This window comes from Coregonus lavaretus (assembly GCF_964263955.1).
Source record: "Coregonus lavaretus genome assembly, chromosome: 24".
In the NCBI taxonomy this organism is placed as follows: Eukaryota; Metazoa; Chordata; class Actinopteri; order Salmoniformes; family Salmonidae; genus Coregonus; species Coregonus lavaretus.
In genome coordinates, this window is record NC_140011.1 from 9,501,890 (window position 1) to 9,518,135 (window position 16,246).

The 16,246-nt window shown below is 44.0% G+C and overlaps 1 protein-coding gene across 1 annotated transcript in view; it reads right to left on the reverse strand.

Annotated features, from left to right (window-relative positions):
• LOC311099389 (collagen alpha-1(V) chain-like) overlaps window positions 1–16,246 on the reverse strand; it is a 140,575-nt gene that overhangs the window by 17,323 nt on the left and 107,006 nt on the right. The window contains 18 exon segments of the mRNA XM_084140090.1: window positions 253–306; window positions 641–748; window positions 2,809–2,862; window positions 5,745–5,789; window positions 8,640–8,693; window positions 8,976–9,020; window positions 9,890–9,943; window positions 10,094–10,138; window positions 10,689–10,742; window positions 11,775–11,819; window positions 12,676–12,729; window positions 13,463–13,507; window positions 13,901–13,954; window positions 14,079–14,186; window positions 14,490–14,543; window positions 14,757–14,810; window positions 15,032–15,088; window positions 15,172–15,264. Of these exon segments, the coding sequence (XP_083996216.1) occupies window positions 253–306; window positions 641–748; window positions 2,809–2,862; window positions 5,745–5,789; window positions 8,640–8,693; window positions 8,976–9,020; window positions 9,890–9,943; window positions 10,094–10,138; window positions 10,689–10,742; window positions 11,775–11,819; window positions 12,676–12,729; window positions 13,463–13,507; window positions 13,901–13,954; window positions 14,079–14,186; window positions 14,490–14,543; window positions 14,757–14,810; window positions 15,032–15,088; window positions 15,172–15,264 (1,077 nt within the window).

The following is a 16,246-nucleotide window of genomic DNA, read 5'->3' on the forward strand; positions in this document are numbered from 1 at the left end:
GGTAGCGGTCGGGCAGTGGGCGTCTGTCTGACACTAAAAGGCATGGCTAAATCCTGCCCTCTTTGATCAGGGAGGTTCAAACATGTCCGCCCTGCGCCCCGCCTGCGTCAGAGAGGTGCCCCGCTGGCCAGTCAGACCAGTCCATCACTAACGCCATGTTCAATCAAGGGGCCTTCAGATGTGCCTCCTTGAAGTGTCCACTGTGATAAAGATAGAGAAAGAAAGGGATTCTGGGAGGAAAAGGGGACTTACCTTTGGTCCTTGTCTTCCTGGGTATCCTGGCAACCCTGGAACACCCAGTTTGCCCTGAGAGAGAGGAACACAAATCACAAAACAAAGTCACGATCAGTATATCAATCAATCAATCAACCAATTAAACACATTTATTTATAAAGCCTTTTTGTACATCTACAGTTGTCACAAAGTGATTTTGCTTGTATGTCATGGGTTTAAGTATTAATTAAGTCCTGTGTATCTCCTCCATCTATCTTCCTGTCTTCTCCAGTGTTTAAAAATGGTTACAGAAAAATGTTTCGATATGTGTTCAGATCCTAAACACTTGGTTCTACAGTGTATGAGGAGTTGGTCACCATTACTTACAGTGTATGTGAAGTTTGTCACAAGGACAAAGACGACTCACCTTTTCACCGTTAGGTCCGAGAGGGCCAGCATCTCCAGGGAGACCGGAGCGACCCTTGGGCCCCTCAGGTCCGTCCTCTCCTCTGGGTCCTGCAGGTCCCAGCTCACCCTGGATAACACACATAACCAGGTTACAGAGTTTTCAGGGGCATCTCATATTGTGTCATACTATTTCTCAGAGTATCATGTTGTATCATATCCTAGAATCACATATTGTGGCATTCTATGTGGTTGATTTACTAATCGAATCATACCATATCTTCTATCTTGACTTACACTCAGAAAAAAGTTTGTTTGGGCTGTCCCCATAGGAGAACCCTTTGAATAACTGTTTTTGGTTCCAGAGGGTTCCACATGGAACCCAAAAAGGGTTTTACCTGGAACCAAAATGGGTTCTCGTATGGGGACAGCCAAGGAAACCCTTTTGGAACCCTTTTTTTCTACGAGTGCATCGTGTCATGTCATATCATAGAGCCATGACACCTGCTTCCCAGGTCCAGGCCTTTGGAATGCACTAGCATACCCACATCATTCCAGTCACTGTCATTCACTTGTTCTTACAGGCACAGCAAACTGCAATATCATCCTCAGATTGTTCCAGTCACTTTTTCAGTCATGACATCGTCTCACCCTCACATCGTTTCAGTCACTTTTTCAGTGATGACACCTGCTCCTCCGGGTCCAACCCTTCAGACAGTGAGTGTCTAGCAGCTCAGTCTCTGATGCTCAGTAACTGCTTAAGGAATCAAAATGAGGCCATTTTCCCTGCTGTCTGTCTGTCTGTCTGTTAAGCTGACTGTGTGATATAAGAGGACTTTTATTTCCTCCCTCTTTAAGTGTATTCATCCTTTGGTGGGTTAGTTGTGCTGCGCTGAGGCTGCTATGAGGCAGAGCACAACTCTAAACGGCAGGGTACAAACTGGCTCTGACAACCAGTCGTTACCGTGCTGACCCAGTGGACCATGAACGGTCCCCCGTACACTCGCCGTCACACACACTCGCAGGCACACACACACACACACTTCACGCGTATGCGCTCACTTACATATGCACACACACATCACAGTCATCACAAAAACTCTGTCTCTTCCAGCTTGACACTCACACATTCTAAAAAGTTAATCAAGCAGACTCAGCTCTCGCTCTCTAACACGCACACACACTCATAAGCACGCAACACAAGGAGACAATTACATTCCGGTCCATGCCGGAGCCTCCTGCCTCCTCTCCTCTCGAGCACAGGGCTCTCTCAAATCCCTCTCTCTTCTCCTTTCTTCCCCCTCTCTTTCATCAGAGGCTTCTACATCTCCAGAGGAAGACAGAAAGAAGCCCCTTGTCTTTTCTCTCTCTGTTTTGAAGGGGTTTAAGCTCCTCTCATCGATTTCTCTCTCTCTCTTCTCCCTGTCGCTCGCTCTCTCTCTCTCTCTGCCTCTCTCGCTCTCTATCTCTCCACTCCTCTCAAGATGGCCTGTTCAGGGATTGAGGGTATTGTGTTTAAAGTAGGGGAGCTACTCCTTGTGTCTCCCTGTTCAAGGGGTATTGAGGTGACTTGAACAGTTTAACGTAAATCTCTGACTGACACTGTTAGTTTTGAGAGGGCTTCTAGTTCTATCTTTACCTGCCAGTTCTCTGTTCTATTAATCTCAGAGAGGTTGGATAGATGTCAAGAGGTAATTGGAGAGATGGAAGAGAGGGATTGAGAGGAAAACACACACGCAAACGGAAACAGCACACACACACTAGCTCGCACGCATGCGCACACACACACACACACACACACACACACACACCCCCAGAACTGGCAACAGAGACGTTCGGTCAGTGTTTGCTCATTACCCATAATTCCACACTGACTCAGCGGTCACAGTGACTTCGGGCCAATCGGGGGACAGAGAGACAGTAGGGGATCAATACAATCAAACAGTTTAAGTAAAGGTCGCCTCATTTTGGACCAGAGAAATTAGGATCAACTGTGCACTAGCCAAAATCATCAGCCAATGACAACTAGCCTAATGTTTTTTCTTCATCATCAGCCTATCAAAAGGCACACTAAATCCCAGCCAGATTGATGAATGTATTTGCTTATACTCTGTTGGATATAAATGTGTTCTGAAACGTCCAGATATGTGGACAGCATTTGACAAAAAAAACTCGAACAAAATGCCTCACCCTGTCACCCTTGATTCCCATATCTCCCTTGAAGCCAGGCAATCCATCTTCTCCCTGAGAGAAAGAAAGGAACAGGAGAAAGAAAAGGTGTTGAGAATGTAATTTGTTTTGGAGAGCAGTGAAAAGCCATATCCGCCCTCACAAAGGCATTCACAAACAAACGTGTGAACACAAAAAACACACATCCCTCTCTCTCTCACACACACACCGGTAAAATTGCTTTTGGCGGTCCCTGTTGCCATAGAAATGCTAGATCTTATTTAACCAAAGAGAAGTAGGACAGCCTGATATTTATGGGCTTTGGCAACATATACCATTTGTATTTTTATGTATTTATTATGGATCCCATTAGCTGCTGCCAAGGCAGCAACTACTCTTCCTGGGGTCCAGCAAAATGAAGGCAGTTCATACATTTTTTAAATTATTACAATACATTCACAGATTTCACAACACACTGTGTGCCCTCAGGCCCCTACTCCACCACTACCACATATCTACAGTACAAAATCCATGTGTACGTGTGTGTATAGTGTGTATGCTATCGTGTGTGTGTATGCTTGTGTCTGCGCCTATTTTTGTGTTGCTTCATAGTCCCCGCTGTTCCATAAGGTGTATTTGTATCTGTTTTTTAAATCAAATTTTACTGCTTGCATCAGTTACGTGATATGGAATAGAGTTCTGTGTAATCATGGCTCTATGTAGTACTGTGCACCTCCCATAGTCTGTTATGGACTTGGGGACTGTGAAGAGACCTCTTGTGGCGTGTCTTGTGGGGTATGCATGGGTGTCCGAGCTGTGCGCCAGTAGTTCAAACATACAGCTTGGTTTATTCAACATGTCAATACCTCTCATAAATACAAGTAGTGATGAAGTCAATCTCTCCTCCACTTTGAGCAAGGAGTGATTGACATGCATTAATATTAGCTCTCTGTGTACATCCAAGGGCCATCCAAGGGCCAGCCGTGCTGCCCTGTTCTGAGCCAATTACAATTTTCCAATGTCCTTTTTTGTGGCATCTGACCACACGACTGAACAGTAGTCCAGGTGTGATAAAACTAGGGCCTGTAGGACCTGCCTTGTTGATAGTGCTGTTAAGAAGGTAGAGCAGCACTTTATTATGGACATACTTCTCCCCATCTTAGCTACTGTTGTATCAATATGTTTTGACCATGACAGTTTACAATCCAGGGTTACTCCAAGCAGTTTAGTCACCTCAACTTGCTCAATTTCCACATTATTTATTACAAGATTTAGTTGAGGTTTAGGGTTTAGTGAATGATTTGTACCAAATACAATGCTTTTAGTTTTATAAATATTTAGGACTAACTAATTCCTTGCCACCCACTCTGAAACTAACTGCAACTCTTTGTTAAGTGTTGCAGTCATTTCAGTCGCTGTAGTAGCTGACATGTATAGAGTTGAGTCATCCGCATACATAGACACTGGCTTTACTCAAAGCCAGTGGCATGTCATTAGTAAAGATTGAAAAAAGTAATGTGCCTAGACAGCTGCCCTGGGGAATTCCTGATTCTACCTGGATTATGTTGGAGAGGCTTCCATTAAAGAACACCTTCTGTGTTCTGTTAGACAGTTAACTCTTTATCCACAATATAGCAGGGGGTTTAAAGCCATAACACATACATTTTTCCAGCAGCAGACTATGATCAATAATGTCAAAAGCCGCACTGAAGTCAAACAGAACAGCCCCCACAATCTTTTTATCATCAATTTCTCTCAGCCAATCATCAGTCATTTGTGTAAGTGCTGTGCATGTTGAATGTCCTTCCCTATAAGCATGCTTAAAGTTTGTTGTCAATTTGTTTACTGTAAAATAGCATTTTATCTGGTCAAAAAAAATATCTAAAAGTTTACTAAGGGTTGGTAACAGGCTGATTGGTCGGCTATTTGAGCCAGTAAAGGGGGCTTTACTATTGTTAGGTACGGAATGACTTTTGCTTCCCTCCAAGCCTGGGGGCACACACATTCTAGTAGGCTTAAATTGAAAATATGGCAAATAGGAGTGGCAATATCGTCCACTATTATCCTCAGTAATTTTCCATCCAAGTTGTCAGACCCCGGTGGATTGTCATAGTTGATAGACAACAATACTTTTTTCACCTCTTCCACACTCACTTTACGGAATTCAAAATTACAGTGCTTGTCTTTCATAATTTGGTCAGATATACTTGGATGTGTAGTGTCAGCGTTTGTTGCTGGCATGTCATGCATAAGTTTGCTAATCTTGCCAATTAAAAAATTATTAAAGTAGTTGGTAATATCAGTTGGTTTTGTGATGAATGAGCCATCTGATTCCATGAATGATGGAGCTGAGTTTGTCTTTTTTCCCAAAATGTAATTTAAGGTGCTCCAAAGCTTTTTCCTATCATTCTTTATGTCATTTATCCTTGTTTCATAGTGTAGTTTCTTCTTCTTTTTATTCAGTTTAGTCACATGATTTCTCAATTTGCTATACATTTGCCAATCGGTTGTGCAGCCAGACTTATTTTCCATTCCTTTTGCCTCATCCCTCTCAAACATACCATTTTTTAAATTCCTCACCAATCCACTGGGATTTAACAGTTTTTACAGTCATTTTCTTAATGGGTGCATGCTTATTAGTAACTGGAATAAGCAATTTCATAAATGTGTCAAGTGCAGTGTCTGTTTGCTCCTCATTACACACCACGGACCAACAAATATTATTTACATCACATTTACAACATAGGAATCACTACAAAACGTATTGTATGACCTCTTATACACAATATTAGGCCCAGCCTTTGGAACTTTGGTTTTTCATAATCATAATCACCTTCATCATCACCATCATTGTTAGAACCATCATCACTATCATTATTATCATGTGTGACTGATGCATTTTTTATTTGAGCACTCTAACAGAAGGGAGAGATCAGACACACATGCTAATTTTGTACCTTTTCACCCTTTCCTCCTTTCAGGCCTCGTACACCATCGGCTCCCTGGTAGGCAGAGAGACAGAGAGAGACAGAGAGAGACAGAGAGACAGAGAGACAGAGAGAGAGAGAGAGAGAGAGAGAGAGAGAGAGAGAGAGAGAGAGAGAGAGAGAGAGAGAGAGAGAGAGAGAGAGAGAGAGAGAGAGAGAGAGAGAGAGAGAGAGAGAGCGAAAGAGAGAGAGAGAGAGAGAGACAGAGAGAGACAGAGCGACGAGAGAGAGAGAGAGAGAGAGAGAGAGAGAGAGAGAGAGAGAGAGAGAGAGAGAGAGAGAGAGAGAGAGAGAGAGAGAGAGAGAGCGAGAGAGAGAGAGAGAGAGAGAGAGAGAGAGAGAGAGAGAGAGAGAGAGAGAGAGACAGAGCGAAAGAGAGAGAGAGAGAGAGAGGGAGTGAGAGGGAGAGAGAGACAGGGAGACAGGGAGACAGGGAGACAGGGAGAGACAGAGATTAGAGAGCAAGTATGTCTGAAGCACGGTGCTTTCAGCCAACATCAACCACACTCTACCAACTGGGGCTTCATTAGTATCAACACTGAACTTAATCTGAATGCTTAAAATACTAACACACTCAACTAAGGCTGAAAGATAACTACAGTTGAAGTCGGATGTTTACATACACCTTAGCCAAATACATTTAATATCAGTTTTTCACAATTTTGGCATTTAATCCTAGCACAAATTCCCTGTCTTAGGTCAGTTAGGATCACCACTTTATTTTAAGAATGTGAAATGTCAGAATAATAGTAGAGAGAATGATTTATTTCAGCTTTTATTTCTTTCATCATTTGGATGACCCATTTGCGACCAAGCTTTAACTTCCTGACTGATGTCTTGAGATGTTGCTTCAATATATCCACATCATTTTCCTTCCTCATGATGCCATCTATTTTGTGAAGTGCACCAGACCCTCCTGCAGCAAAGCACCCCCACAGCATGATGCTGCCACCACTGTGCTTCACAGTTGGGATGGTGTTCATCAGCTTGCAGGAACCCCCTTTTTCCTCCAAACATAATGATGGTCATTATGGTCAAACAGTTCTATTTTTGTTTCATCAGACCAGAGGACATTTCTCCAAAAAGTACAATCTTTGTCCCCATGTGCAGTTGCAAACCGTAGTATTGCTTTTTTTTGTTGGTTTGGAGCTGTGGCTTCTTCCTTGCTGAGCGGCCTATCAAGGTTATGTCGATATAGGACTCGTTTTACTGTGGATATAGATAATTTTGTACCTATTTCCTACAGCATCTTCACAAGGTCCTTTGCTGTTGTTCTGGGATTGATTTGCACTTTTCGCACCAAAGTACGTTAATCTCTAGGAGACAGAACGCATCTCCTTCCTGAGCGGTATGACAGCTGCGTGGTCCCATGGTGTTTATACTTGCGTACTATTGTTTGTACAGATGAACGTGGTACCTTCAGGCGTTTGGAAATTGCTCCCAAGGATGAACCAGACTTGTGGAGGTCTACAAAAAAAATTCTGAGGTCTTGGCTGATTTCTTTTGATTTTCCCATGATGTCAAGTAAAGAGGCACTGAGTTTGAAGGTAGGCCTTGAAATACATCCAGAGTACACCTCCAATTGACTCAAATGATGTCAATTAGCCTATCAGAAGCTTCTAAAGCCATGACATCATTTTCTGGAATTTTCCAAGCTGTTTAAAGGCACAGTCAACTTAGTGTATGTAAACTTCTGACCCACTGGAATTGTGATACAGTGAATTCTAAGTGAAATAATTGTAAACAATTGTTGTGAAAATTACTTGTGTCATGCACAAAGTAGATGTCCTAACCGACTTGCCAAAACTATAGTTTGTTAACAAGACTTTTGTGGAGTGGTTGAAAAACTAGTTTTAATGACTCCAACCTAAGTGTATGTAAACTTCCGACTTCAACTGTAAGTATGCCGTGTCTCATTAAACTCTATAAAGAATTATATCGATTGGAGCTCTATGATAACAAAGCTATTAGCTTGGGGTGGAACTGATGGTACCCTGTGGCGCTGGAAACAAACAGCATCCTCCTCCTTTATCTATCTTTTATCCCATTGGTTGTCCTTTCATTAAAGCAGGATCAGTCACAGAGCCTGTTCTCTCTAACACTATCCGTGGGGAACGCTTTGGAGAGCACACGCCAAGAGCTATGAGCCATAAGCATGCACCAGTCTCACACACACAATCAGTGGGTGGTGTAATTCATTTGGCCCCTTAACCCCTCTCTGCAAGGGCCATTTGATGTGAGTCCTCTTGCCTTCATGTGTCTCTGCTTAAATCAGCTAGTTATTACTGAGGGTCAAGAGGCAGTGTGATCACTCCCAGGGCCATAGCGAGAGTGTGAGTGTGAGCTACAGCCACGCATGCTTAGCTCAGCCACCCGACCCATCAACCCTGACCCTCTCAACTGAGTTATGATGAACTTTACATAGATTAACCTCAACACTTAAATCAATGGGCTCAAACTACTTTAGCTGCGCTGGTTTACCCACTTGTCGTGTGGATATATGAGCCTAAATAAGTACTTCTGGTAACAGAAGGTAATTGGGGGAAAACAGGTTTGTGATTTGCTGTAATATTGACTCCATGCGCATGTCACAGATGGGGTTTTGTTCAGTCCAAAATCCTACTCTAATATTATGAAACAGCATAACCGTTAACTAGGCCTATTTTAATGCATACTAAGTTCAGTTTCAGTTCATTATACAATAGCATTCAAAAGACAGTGGGACTAAGAATTATACTGCTTTACCTAATGACAGATCAGACCAATGGGAGAGTTCCATTGATATAATGTGCTCTAAGGATGGGGTAGTGTATTAGGAGTGAATTAGGCCATGGGGCAGATGAGACGTTGGGGCGTAAAACTCACCTTCACGCCTCGGGGCCCGGGATAACCGATTGGGCCTTGAGGGCCACTGGGACCCTGCAGGATGATACATGTGTGGATAGAAGCTTGTTACAGAGAGTCATTTACATTAATGTAAATTCTATATGCAAATCCAGGTGAAGAATACGAGCAAAAAATACAGTGAGTGAGAAGAGAGAGAGATATACAGAGAGAGCGATACAGAGAGAGAGAGAAAAGAGAGAGAATCAGAGAGAAAGAGAGAGCAAGAACTACAAGTAAAAGACAAAGGGAGAAACAGATCCTATAAAAAAGATAATGAACAAGAACATAATACCTATAAAGAGAGAAGAAGCTTACCAAATGTCCTTTCTCTCCATTGGGTCCTTCCTTTCCAGGGTGACCCTATGAATTATTAACAGCAAAATTAACAGTAGACCCAGGATCATTAGCATTCGATCATAAATATTTTACTCCTATTACACAATAAAACAAAGCCAGGATGTACTGTATGATAGTGGAAAAGGCCATTTGGAATAAAAGCCTTCAGAGTTCAATCTCATTTGGGATGTCTCTTTAATGCCCAGTATTTTACAAGCACTATGGGATATTATAGAACCTCTTTAAGAAAAGAGTTTTCAGTTTCAATACTCTTGGAAGAACACACACACACAGCACACACACACACACTATTTAGCATGTTGAGTGAAAAAGGTCTGAGGGAAATTGATTATGTTCCCTTGAGATGACAAAGCTGATAACAAAGCTGTCCACTGATAGGGTTTCAGAAAGGAGAGAAAGAGAGAGAGAGAGAGAGGGATGGATGGAGACTTAAGCGGCAGAAAATAGAAGTCGACCGAAAAAAGAGGGGAAGAGAGTGGCATAACTATCAAATTATATGGGGGGGGGGGGGTGGAGACTAATAGAACAGAGAAAAGGGGAGAGAGGGAGAAGAAGGGAGATGAAAGAGGGAGAGAGTGGCATTACCACTCAACATAGATATCAAAGCCAAGGAGGATCATGGGGCTTCTTGGGGGAATACAGCGACAGACGCTGCTCTCATCTAGCTATCTCTCTCTCTCTTCCATTCCGTCTCTCTTACTTCCACTCTTTCTCACACTCACTTTCTCACACTGTCTGTCACATGCACACACATTCCTCTCTCTCTCTCCCACCCACCACCTGCCATCTTCCAAGGACCACCTGGCGATAGCACAGATGTTCCCTGCGAGGAGGTGGGTAGTATGTTCTGGAGAGTTAGTTCACACACTTACCGGGGGTCCGTCAGCTCCGGGCATTCCTGCCAGTCCTGGTTTTCCGGTAGGACCCTGAGGAGAGCAGAGGAGGAGAGAGGGGAAGTCAGAGATACTCAGATGACAGACAGACATACAGTGGAGTATAAGACAGTAGGGTCACAATACTGTTCACATCACACAATGGTGTAGTTATATGTTTCAGTGGCCAGGGGCCAGGGCTACCTTCTCTCCTGGGGGCCCGATGGCTCCCTGAGGACCTGGAAGTCCCTGTAGAGAGAGAGAGGAAGGACATTGTCAATATAAACTCATTGGAGGATGAGACAGGAACGTCCAAGAGTGACAGACAATCCAACCAATGGACTAATGTCAAAATGCCATATTGGGCATGACCATATAAATGAAGGCTGTAATCTCATACATTTTAGTCATTTAGCAGACGCTCTTATCCAGAGCGACTTACAGTTAGATATACAAAATGTTTTAATATATACACATTTTTTCATACTGGCCCCCCGTGGGAATCAAACTCACAACCCTGGCATTGCAAACGCCATGCTCTACCAACTGAGCTACATCCCTGCCGGCCATTCCCTCCCCTACCCTGGGCCAATTGTGCGCTGCCCCATGGGTCTCCCAGTCACGACAGAACCAAGATTCGATCCAGGATCTCTAGTGGCACAGCTAGCGCTGCGATGCAGTGCCTTAGACCACTGCGCCACTCGGGAGACTACCCTGTCCAATAGGAATCCTAAGATGATCAATTTGTAAGTCGCGCTGGATAAGAGCGTCTGCTAAATGATGTAAATGTAATACTGACCTGAGCACCAGGGTTTCCTTGCTGTCCATTGGGGCCAGGCTCTCCTTGGGGTCCCTATGAAGGAGAAAACACCTAGTTTACATTCATCCACAGGACATCACTAGGTGTAAGTCTGATATATGTGGACAGAGCAGGTTTAAGAGGTAGACGACTAAATACCGGCACCCAAATATAGCTGAGTATAAATTAATGAAGAATGTAGTGTAGTGAGTGGACTTGATTGAGTCAATATCACTACATTATTACTTTCTACCACACAGCCTTTTCTAGCTGGAGGGAACACACATGCACGCATACACACACACACACACACACACACACACACACACACACACACACACACACACACACACACACACACACACACGCGCGCACACACACACACACACACACACACACACACACACACACACACGCACGCACACACACACATGCACACACACACACACACACACACACACACACACACGCACACACACACACACACACACACACACACACGCATGCACGCATGCACACACACACACACCTCTCGCTCTCAACCTCTCTCTTTCAAACAAACACATAAACACCTCCCACACACACACTCTCTCTCCTAATGAAAGTAACTGCTGAACCTCAAACTCAAACACCTCGCCTCCCAGATAATTGACAATCAATTACGTTCCCTGTTCGGAGCGGCTGGGAAAAGACTGTGGATCTTCCATCTCTCTCCCTAATTGGAGCATCCCCAGCGGAGACACTGTCTTCTCCAGCCAGGCATTCTCTCATTACGGATACACTGCTCCTACAAAATGGTCCCGGAATAACACAGATGGCCATTGAGGACTTGACTCTAACAGGACTCAGTACACTCGGTCTATTCTTCATTAGATGACAAGAGAGTCTTCACAATGTGGGAGTGTGGGAGTAAGTAAATGAGTCTTTATGCAACAACAGTAGTGTGCATTTGATGGGGAAATAGACTGGAAGCAAGGTAAGGTAATGGTTTGAGCCTGGGGGATAGATCGAGACAGTGTGTGTGTGAGAGGTGTGTGCCAGAAGCAAATTGAGCTGATCGTTTCTACACACTGCTACAGTACTTACAATGTTTCCTTTGGGTCCAGGGTGGCCATCCATTCCAGTCACACCCTGCAACACACAGTCAGATGAGATGAAGCCTCTATTCAATGCATAAAGCACACACTCAGGTTAATACACAGAGAATAAGGATATAAAGATGGGGAGTGCTTCAGTGATAGACTGAGATATACATCGTAGGTAGAGTTTCCTGCAGTCTTCTGGGTGCACTTTACCATATCAATTACCTTCACCAATCTGAACCAATATGCTATCGGAAAAAGGGGAGATTTCCCTCACATCAAATGATCTAGAGAAGGTAAAGTGGGAGACATAAATAGCTTCATATCTACAGCCATAGCCCTTCTTATCATCTGATGTATGAAGTGCACAGGAGGCTGCTGAGGACGGCTCAGAATAATGTCTGGAACGGAGCGAATGGAATGGCATCAAGCAAATGGAAACCATGTTTTTGATGCATTTGATACCATCCCACAAATTCCGCTCCAGCCATTACCAAGAGCCCGTCCTCCCCAATTAAGGTACCACCAACCTCCTGTGATGTAGTTGAGGTATTGTATGTGGTATTTCCCTGTCGATGTGCCCTTGAGCAAGGCACTTAACCCTAATTTGCTCCAGGGGAGCCGTACTACTATGGCTGACCCTGTAAAACAACACATTTCACTGCACCTATTCGGTGTATGTGACAATAAAACATCATTTTTGTTTTGTTTGTACTGTCTTTTGTTCGTTTTGCTATGAGCTGGAGAAATGAATTCCCTCTATGGGGATGATGTATCTGCTAAATCTGTATCTGAATTTGAGTGTGAAATGAAAGTGTGTGTGACTGTGTGTGTGTGTGTGTGTATGTGTGCTTGCGCGAGCACGCATGTGTGTGTGTGTGTGCGTGCGTGCGTTCTAAACTCACAAGCTGTCCGGGAGGTCCCTGAGGTCCCTTTGGTCCCAGCAAACCACGAGGTCCCTGGAGAGAGAGAGAAACAATTTATCAAAATATGTTTCAAACAACATCAACACCATGATCCTTTTCAAAAGTGATCAAATAAATATAGAATTTTGATAAATTGTAGATAAATTATGTTTATAAAATAGCTTGTCACAACAATGAATAATGGATTTTCATCTAAAGCGTGCTTGAGGCTTCTTGAATCTCTCTGTACCATCCTAGATTGATTTCACTATTCTTTGATGTCTGCTCTTTTCAATGCTCTCAGTTGTATCGTAGTGCCATAGCTCAATGTGCTTTCCTCTCACAGCAAGTATGTCTGAGAAAACAAGTGGTGTACCACCCCCTGGTGGTGTGTCTGAAATACTGCACCACACAATTTACCACTAATGATTCTCTCCCAGTCTTTTTCTTCCTCTAACGCTCTTCCTCTCTGCCTGTCTCATTTCTCCTCTCCACAGGGGAATTCCTGTCAGAGAGGAAGGGAAGCTTGTCCGTAGACATATAGGAGCCTGTCCACCAGCCATGAGGACAGCAGGCTGTGAACAAGAGTAATCTACCCTCTGAGATTCATATATACGGTAGCGAGCTAAGTAACTAAACCTGTGTACAAAAAAACTGTGTACATATACTAAAAGCTGGACTTTATGTAAAACCCTGTTTCTAGAATGTATATGTCAACACATGCTTTATTGAGATGTAAGTGTCACAATGACAAGGTGGTGGACATCTTAAAAAGGTCAACACTTACTGGCTCACCAGGCAGACCCCGTGGCCCGATCTCTCCATCGTCTCCCTGAAGACATGAAGTTTCATGATCAGAACAGGAAGTGGGAGGTTGGAGTAGAGGAGAGAGTAGGTATGAAAGAAGCAGAAAGGAGGAGAGGACAGATGTACACTACATTTTATGTAGTGCAGTAGGTTGAGTCAAGTGGGGAGTGAGTGATGGTGTGAGATGAGAGATGTGTGCGGAGGAGGCTAATTTACATGACTGACGGCAGACACTTAGATCACACACACTTACTAATCACACAAATGGACACACACACACACCACACGGACATACTTACTTGCGGACGAGTACACACACACACACAGAGTGGGAGGATGGAGAAATAGAGAGCGAGAGAAATTGGGTAGAGATGATAAGAGATGTCGGGAGGGAGATAGGACGTGTGGTGGTGCTTACTCTCTCTCCATCCTCTCCTGTGGGTCCGGGAGGTCCATGGGGTCCAGCTTCACCCTAAATGAACCGACATAATACAGATCAGTGACACACACACACAGACAATCACACTGGCAAAGACACACATACACTGGACTAGAAAATACAATGTCGATTTTTTTTTTAAAGGGGTGTGACTTACTCTTTGTCCCTTCTCTCCAGGCAGTCCGGCTAAACCATCGAACCCTCTGTCTCCCTTGGTTCCGGTCTGACCAGGCATGCCTCTGGCTCCATCAGATCCAGCACGTCCCTGGAAACACAGAATATATACATTACATTACAACACCCATCAAAAGTTACATTTACAATTCACCCACTTCACCCTGCTTCCTGAAGGGCACAATCCTTTTTATTTATTCATTTTTTATTTAACATTTATTTAACCAGGAAAGACCTTTGAGGTTAGAAACCTTTTGCGAGGGGAACCTGTCAAGAGGTCAGCAGGAAGTAGTCAGCGTGAACATACAACACAAGAGCAATACAATACATTAAAAACAATCCTAATCTGCACGCCAAACTAAAATTCCTGTGCAAGACTCCCAATTACACTTACCCTTCTGCCAGGCTTCCCAGAGGGTCCATGAGAACCCATTGGTCCACGAGGTCCCTGAAACAATCAAGAATGTTACTGGAGAACCCAACAAGAGAACCCTACCACAGAATCCCCCCAAAATGAGCCCTAATAAAATAACCAAAGTAAGTTGTGTTTATAGCATAGCCCTGAACTTGGGCTGGCAATGACAGGATAGTTGTTCTAGTGGTTTTAGTGGTATAGAACCTTCAGTGGTTCTAGTCGTCTAGAACCTTCCATCTGTCTTACCTGAGGACCGGACTCTCCAGAATCTCCCTTCAGTCCAGACACACCTGGAGAACCCTGGGAGGAGGACAAACACAAAGGTCACACAAAGGTCATGGTAGACCCAGATCAGGCCACAGTCCAAACACTATTATTTTTGTAGCATCTGAATTACAATTTAATAGGATCTTATCAACTATGAGCACAATCATTATTTTTCCTCAGGCTGTGTATGTGACAGGGGTGTGTGTTTGTGTGTGTGTGTGTGAGGGGAAACTGAGGAAGACTTTGGTACATACCAGAGGACCAGTTCTACCAGTCAAACCCATAGGGCCAGTAGGACCGCGCATCGCCAGCTGGAGAGAGAAAACAGCACTGTAAGAGAGATACAAAATGGTGTGTGTGTGTGTGTGTGTGTGTGCGTGTGTGTAACCCTTACCCTGGCCTGTTGCATGATGGCTTGCATCTGGGCCTCCTGAGCAGACACCTGAGGTCCCTTCTGTCCAGAGTCTCCTCCAGAACTGAACCGGAACTGAGGAGAAAAGCAGAACTCAGAACCAAGAATCAGACCCATCCCACTGGGCAAAAATGGGGTGAATCAACGTTGTTTCAACATCATTTCAACCAAAAAAATCTATGTGATTATGTTGAATCAACGCGATTGGATGTGCAAAAAGTCATCAACATAAGGTCATTTTGTCTTTTTTACCCAACTTTGAACCTAAATCCAATGACGTGGTGAAATGTTTTGCTGATTTCACGTTGAATTCACGTTAGTTGACAACTCAACCAAACGTAATTCAAAACTAAGTTAAGCTATGTAAATGAAAACTAAGCTAACCACCTCCGTCACCGGGCTCATAAGTAAATGCATGGCCGACGTTGTCCCCACAGTGAAGGTTCACTGCTTCCCCAATCAAAAGCCCTGGATTACCACTGAGGTTGGCGCTAAACTAAAGGACAGGGCTACCGCACACAAGGCTATTGCAGACAACCATGAGGCTACAGCTGAGGACAGGAACAAGTACAAGAAGTCTCTGCAGTCGTCAAAAGAGCAAAAGGACAAGATAGGTGGAATCTAATTACACATGTGGCAGGGGACAGTCTATTACAGATTACAAAGGAAGACCCAGCCCAAAAAGATCCATAGACAACGCAATCTCAATTGCACTCCACACTGCCCCGCCCACCTAGCTAAGAGGAATACCTACAGTATGTGAGAGTGCTGTTCATTGACTACAGCTCAGCGTTCAACACCATTGTCTCTTCCAAGCTCGTCACCAAGCTTAGGACCCTGGGACTGAACACCTCCCTCTGAAACGGGATCCTGGACTTCCTGATGGGTCGACCCCAGATGGTGAGGGTAGGCAACATCAGTATGAAAATGTATGCACTCACTAACTGTGAGTCGCTCTGGATAAGAGCGTCTGCTAAATGACTAAAATGTAAAAATGTAAACATCACCTCCGCCACGCTGATCTTCAACACAGGGGCTCCACAGGGGTGTGTGCTTA